Source organism: Lolium rigidum, chromosome 6 (assembly GCF_022539505.1).
Source record: "Lolium rigidum isolate FL_2022 chromosome 6, APGP_CSIRO_Lrig_0.1, whole genome shotgun sequence".
In the NCBI taxonomy this organism is placed as follows: Eukaryota; Viridiplantae; Streptophyta; class Magnoliopsida; order Poales; family Poaceae; genus Lolium; species Lolium rigidum.
The window spans coordinates 287,745,612-287,752,791 of NC_061513.1; the positions used below are offsets into that span (position 1 = coordinate 287,745,612).

At 51.1% G+C, this 7,180-nt stretch overlaps 1 protein-coding gene across 1 annotated transcript; it reads left to right on the forward strand.

Moving 5' to 3' along the window:
* Positions 1-5,507: 5,507 nt before the first annotated feature.
* Positions 5,508-6,067, forward strand: LOC124664313 (17.9 kDa heat shock protein 2-like). The gene has a single exon (XM_047201860.1). The coding sequence runs from the start codon at positions 5,573-5,575 to the stop codon at positions 6,065-6,067; it is 495 nt and encodes a 164-aa protein (XP_047057816.1). The 5' UTR covers positions 5,508-5,572.
* Positions 6,068-7,180: the final 1,113 nt, after the last annotated feature.

The window sequence follows — 7,180 nt, forward strand, 5'->3', positions numbered from 1 at the left end:
AAAAAGTCCCGCTACAGCCTTCTAAAGCTAGCAACAGCAATACAACCACCACCGTGACAACACCTGAAGTACAGACTCTCCAAAAGCGACGTCTCCAAGAAGAAAACAGTGCACCAGCGCCGTCGTCGCTCGACCAAAGGTCTTAGGATTTCTCCCTGAAGATAGTACCCACTATCAAAGCAATGCCTCCAACAAGAACATTGCCAGGCACAACCAGTTAAGGCCAGACCTTGGGTTTTCACCCTGAGAGGTAAGACTCCGAACTTCCCCTGTGCTGCCGCCCTCACATGCATACCACTGCTGCAAGCCCGGAACGCCAAGCAGATCCCTCAGCATCACGTTGACTCGAACCTCCTTTAGTCAGTCCGCCAATCCGGCCTTCATGATATTCCTTATTCTGACTTCACCATGGACCAAAAAATCACCTGATGTCAACACAGAATATAGCTTCGGCGCTCCCTCCAGAACCAAACGGTCGGAATAAAAACATGGGTGCGCGCGACCGAATACCACCCGATCCAGCAAACTGCAGGCAAAATATGCACTGTTCCATTCGCCAGCGGAGCTTTCCGGAACTCATCTCTCCAGCCAGATCAAAGCAAACTGACCTCCGGTAGATCTTCATCTTCGCTTGCGAGAAACCCGAGGACCGCCACCAAAAACAAAGCAAGACCAGCAGCCCCCACGCCGCCAGTCCCTCCTGCCGGATCACCAGGGAAGAAGACGGTGGTGCGGATCATGCGTACCACCGCTGACGGGGGGCGGAGGCCGCCACCGCTCCACCGAATCCTCCATGGCTACCGACGGAGAGCATCAGGCCCCGACCAAGTAGCCGTGCCGCCCGGCTTCCTCCACCGGCGCTTCATCACCTCCCATGGAACGCCACCGTGGAAACCCTCTCCTCCCCCTCGTCGTTCGACGGAAGGGGCGCCGCCGTCGTGGCCGAGGCCGGGGCCGGGGCTGTGGCCGGTCCGGGGCCGAAGCCGGGGCCAAGGCCAAGGCCGGGGCCAGGGCCGAGGCCGGCAGCAGCGGTGGCTGAGGTGCGGCGATCCGGGGGCGGCTGCTTGGAGCGGGGCAGGTAGATCCTCCGCCGCCGCCCGGGAGGGGGGCGGGATAGGAGGAGGCGGCGGCTAGGTTAGGAGAATTTTGTATTAGGAACATGACAATTATCGTCTCTCCCCTTTAATTTCTCTACCTCAAGTGAGCTAAGTGCATGTAGAAAATGAGAAGATCATGTGTGAAATGTTATTGGGCTTGATTATATCGTGCAAAAATAGAGGGGCATTTTTTCTACTCCGTTCAGCCCTAAATACTTGTCACAGAATTATTTCTAGCTTCATTAAACCTGCAATAATAAGTATTTATGGACGGAGAAAATATTTTAAAGTGTATTGAAAGGTATGGACAAATTTTAGGCGTCCAGTTATTTGTATATGGAGAGAGTACATCTCTACTGTGAAGAAATGTTAGCCCGAGAACTCTGAATTTGTAACATTCGTCACTTGCGTTCACAATTAATCGTTGGTAGAATCTTTCCTTATTTCGTCCAGACAGACAGACGACAACAAGAGTCCGTACTACTAGTAGTGAGCTATTTGTTACCTCAACGTCAAGATTGTAACGGGGGCTAGCGCAGGTATAAGGGCATCTCCAGCGGCGCGCGCAAACGGTCGCTGAGCGACCGTTTTCGTCCGCCGTGACCGAAAATGCGTCTGGAGTCTGTTCCAGCGGGGCGACGCAAAGTGACCGGACCGTTCGCGGAGACGCAAACCTGGCCCAAATATGCGCCTCGGATGCTTCTCTGCGGACGTCTGGAAACGTCCGCTCGCGTCTGGTGGACTTTTCGGCGGGCCCGCCTGGCAACGACCCTGCGTCGATGCGTCTTCTCAAACGCGCCAGCGACTGCAAAGCTGCGTCGCTTCGGCACTCTGCGCCACGTTAATGGCGACGATGCCTTGGCTGCCGAGCGGCCGCCCACCTCCGCCAACCACGTTAATGGCGACGCCACGCGTCCCGCGGCCACCGCATGCCGCCGGCCTATATAAAAGGGGCGCTCGTTCTTCTTCCTCATCCACTCCTCCAAAGAAACCCTAGCCGCCACAAAGCTCGACCGTAGCGCCGCCTAGGTGTTCCTGCGACGCAGTCAAGCCCGCGAGGAAGTCCATGGCCGGTCCTGGTGGCCGGCGAGGCGGTCGAGGCTGCGGCCACAGGCGCCCCGTGGCCGGGGCAGGGGCCGCCGTGGTGGAGCAGCTACGGCCACACGCTCGCCGTCGCCTGCGCCCTCCTCGTCCTCGCAGGAGGAGCGTTGCTTCGAGTTCCTCCTCCGCATCGACGACGACTCACTCGCCATCAAGCGGCTACTGGACAAGTTCGCCGAGTTCGTCGACGGCGTCGAGCCGGCGCAGTTGCAACTACGGGAGGCCAGCTGCAACTTCTACCGTTGGACCGTGGAGGTCCTGTTCGACGGGCAGGGCAAGATGTACCTGCACACGGGGTGAGACAAGTTCGCCCATGACCTCGACCTCGAGCCCGGCTGCCAGCTCACCTTCCTCTACGAGGGGGACGGCGAGATGATGGTCAAGGTGTTCGACGACACAGCCTGCCGCAGGCACTACCACACCGACGACTCCGGCTCCGACACCGATAGTTAGAACGTTGATTGTTCTTTCTTTGCAGCGAATCTGGCTACGGGCCAGACGAAGCCAGTAGTCGAGGTTTCTGGATGTTCGCCTCATCGGTTGAACCAACAAGGGCACCATCTCCTCCCGATGGATTTTCCAGTTTGGGTGATTGGGTGTGCCCTCGAATGTTCTTTCTTGTACGGAAATCAACACAACTGGCTTCTTTTTTTTAAATTCTTATATTTGTGTCCACCATGGTTCAAACTATGTGTTAGTTTGTGTAAACCATGTTCCAAACTATGTGTTAGTTTGTGTAAAATCATGTTTCAAAATGTTCTATTTGAAACTATGTTTAAATAGAGAAAGAGGAAAAAAGGAAAAATAAATAAATGCGTCACTGCGTCTTCGAACAGACCACGTGACGCAAACGGACAGCTACGATGAAAAACGGTCATTTTAACGTCCGCAGCGCGATACAAACGAACGCTTGCGGACATTAAAATGCGGCCCGTTGGAGATGCCCTAACAAGTCGATTGAGTGAGGAAAAGTGTGAACGGATTGTACATCCAGGCATTAACTCGAGGACGTCGACCGAACAGCGTTACGCCCCAAGAGACTTGAATGACACACACAAACCACGGCGTGTGACTCGTACGACCGCTCCATAGGTCAGTTGCAAAGCTAGATTTTCTAGCGAGGTGACGAGGATATGCCAACAACTCCAGGCGACGTCGCCGTCGGAATGGTCCAGAAAACCTGTGCAGGTCGACAGGGCCGGAGACCCGTCAGGCCGTGTCACACCGGAGCAAACGTGCGTGCTTACTGTGCTGTTATATAATATATTCTGAATTTCTGAGATGGAAACTAACTTAGTGCTCAAGTTCACAACCAATGGATTTGCATCACAATTCTTGCATTGCATGAAGTTGCATAAAATTTTCAGTTGTAAATAAGATTGCAACTCAGATTTGTTTAGTTACAAATAGGCTGGAATCGCAACTTTTCAGTTGTATGTTGATTTGCAACTCAGATTTTTCCAATTAATATTTTTTTTGGAAATTTCACCGATCTATTAATAATTATCAACAATAGTATAAATAATTTAAAAAGTAACAAAAAATATAAATCGATTTTTGGACGACCTAGCGACGACTACAAACACTAGTATGAGCCAAAAGCCCGCTGCTATCCTCGCTTGTCCATCACCGGAGCCGGGCAAAACTTGTCGTGGTCGTAGTATAGCTTGTTGTAGTAGATAGAAGAGAAGTCGTAGTGCTAAGACCCAAAGAACCAGCGTGCCAGATCAACACTCATCACCAATAATGAAAATCGTAGATCGGAAAAGACTGACATGAAACCACACCAACGACCACGAAAACCGAACCGATCGTAGGAGAATTGTCGGGCACATGAGTCCGCGAGCCTTCGCCAGCGATAGACGCTTCACTAGAAGTGAGGATAAGGCGGTGAGCACCCTATTCTGATTCAGGGTGTAGGCACCGCCTCATTATCCCAAGAAAAAAAACTGAAATTATCCTAAAAAGGAACGAAAACTCCCCGCCGACGAGAGGCTATGGTCTTCGACACCTCAAGACCCCATGACCACCGGAGGCAGAGCGAACGAACTTCGTCATGAGCAAGGTAAATGGAACCCTAGATGGATTTAGTGGCCGTTGCCTCCTAATCGCCTCTCATGCTGCTCGCGTATCAGTTCGGTTGGTATATAGTGAAAATCCCACTAAATGTATGCAGATATTGCAAGTGGTTTTATAACTAAGATGTGAAAATTAGAAGTGAGTTGTAATAGAAAAAATGGTTCACGCTGTTGGAACTAATCTTGTTAGTTAGTAGTTCATCATATTTTATTTTGTCCGTTTTGCATCTTGTCTAGGCTGCGGCAATCTGCACCGTAGATGTGTGTTCGCGTGTGCATGCAAGCTTGTTAGTTGTGTCAAAGATTGGCTTGGTGCTGTGGTTGTACGGTGCCAAATCTGCATACTGTATTTGTTAGTTTGGTTGCATGACTGGCAATAATCCTACACTTACGGACTCTTTTGGTTACAAAAATTCCTACGGACAGACGTGGAGGAAAATGGTTGGTCCGGGCTACTGTGCACGATGTGAGTCCGTATGGGATTTCCGTAAATGATTTTTGTAGGTGTAGCATTACTCCATGACTGGCTAGTAGGAGGAGAGATATACCTGTACATGCACAGATAGGTAGTGGATCTAGTAATTAGCCGTTGTCTCTCCAGCTGCGAGGAGAGTTGCCGAGTGGTTCGGCGGCCATCGTGGTTACTAGCTCTTTTCTACTGGTTAGTGGAGATCAGGAACTCATGAACTTGACCGAGTGTATGCGTGTGCACTACTTAAAGGCACTGTAACCGGTTGTTTCAGATATGAGAAAGTGTGAAAAATGTAGCACTTGTGGTTGTCAAGGGAGTCTCACGGTAAAGCTTCTGTGTTCTTCCTTGATACATGTGTGTGTGTTGATGGTGTGTTCTTGTGAGAGAGAGTAGAGAGAGGTTGAAGAAGAATGGGAGCTGCGTGTGGCAGCTCCTACACACGCAGTATAAAGTTATGGGAGGTCATCACTTTACTAAAAAATAAATTTTTTGACGCCTTAATATTTTTAGGCCCGTCTGGTCTGCTTTCAGCGTTGCTAGGATCACTCGCCTGAGCTTTCGTGATCTCCCCCCGTTTATGTCCATCCGCAACGTAACAAAATTGACCCCTTCACACCTCGCCACTGGCGCAGCAACGACAGCTCAAGCTACAGGGACAGGTGGTCGATCTCAGGAAGGCTGGTGGTGCCTAGCTTGCGCTCGTGCATATATACCCGGTGGTGCCTCGCCATTGCCTCCAAGCAGCATTCAGCAGTTCAGCTACCATTTTGTACACAGAGTCACAGATACAAATTCCCAAGAAGTTAAAGCCAAGCACTGCGAGGATGTCCCTGGTGGCGAGGCTCTTCGACACGTTGTCCCTGGACGCGTGGAAGAACCCCTTCAGCAGCATCTTCGGCACGGCGGCCGGCGCCGACGCGTGGCTGGCCAGCGACACCACGGCGTTCGCGGAGACGTACATCGAGACCCGGGAGACGGCGGAGGCGTACGTGTTCAGCGCGCGGCTGCCCGCCGGGGTGAGCAAGGAGGAGGTGCGGGTGGACGTCGAGGAGGAGGGCCACGTGCTCGTCATCGCCGGCCAGCGCAGCGTGCGGCGGGAGGCCAGGCGGGACGAGGCCCGGCACGTCATCGAGCGCAGCTGCGCGTCGTTCCTCGGCAGGTTCTGCCTCCCCGACGACGCCGTCGTGGGGCAGGTCAGGGCCGCCATGGACGACGGCGGGGAGCTCGTCGTCACCGTGCCCAGGATCGGAGCAGCCGTGCTGGCTCTGCCCGAGCCGGCCTTGGCCATCCGTGATCCGTCCCTCTGTGGTTCAGTGTGAGTGAGCGGCAGGCAAGCCTGTAAAAGCAATGCGCATGCAAGCGGCTTGTGTTATTGCTACTCCCTCCATTTCGTAATTCTTGTCAAGATTGTACTAGTTTAAATTTGAACTAAAGTCATGACAAGAATCATGAAGGCGGAGGTAGTATTGTTACAAGATGAAATCAAACTGTCATCTCAGTAATTTTCGGCAAGGTTGAACATGTACGCTAAAACTCTTCATTGAAATTTTGGGTGTTTCCTGACACAGAAAAAGATATTTCGACCATGAAAAGGCTTCGATGGATCAGGCATCTCGTGGAAATTAAATAGAGACCTAACTAGTTGGTCGGCAGGTTGCATCTCGTGCAGAAAGAGGCGGGCACAGACGCGCAGTTTCCTTGCGAGTGCGATCTTTTTCAGGCGGTGTGGACCATTGCGCGAACGTCCCCGTATACGAGTATGGCCGGTCCGGTCGGCAAGTCGACGGCGAAGATATTTGTGTTTTGCAGGTATAATCCATCGTCTCACCTAGGAAAAACTATTTCAAAATTTAGCCCTGAGCTGGGCGCCAACCAGAACAACACGGAAGTTGGGCAGCTAAAACCTTTCCCATGATCAAGTCTCGCACGTGCAACACCTCTGCTAAATTCCCAGGTACAAGATCAGAAAAACTGCGCTGAAAAATGATCAAGCACACCGTCGAAGCTAGAATGTGTCGCTGAAGTTTTGGCAGCGCTTCTGCGATCACCGGCTAGATTGGATCTAGTCGGCAATAGAGATCGAACAAAGCTTCTCTGTAGGAGAAGAGGCTGTCCGTAGAAGAAAACCTTCCATAGAGATATTATACTAGAGACACTTCCAACTTTGCCTCTTAAAAAATCACATAGAGACACTTTATATATTGTAGTGGTACTTTTTGAGACACTTCAGAAATAATCTCAAATATAGGGGTGTTAGTTGAGACATTTCTTTAACGATTGCAATTTTCATTTTAGACTAAACTTATGAGACACTCGAAAGTGTCACAAATAAGTTATGAAGAGACAATCCGTGAGACAATTCATAGTATGCCTTTACTTTTTTATCTAGAGGCAATGTTTATGGCATTTTGCTAGTTTCCTTTGTTTGGGTC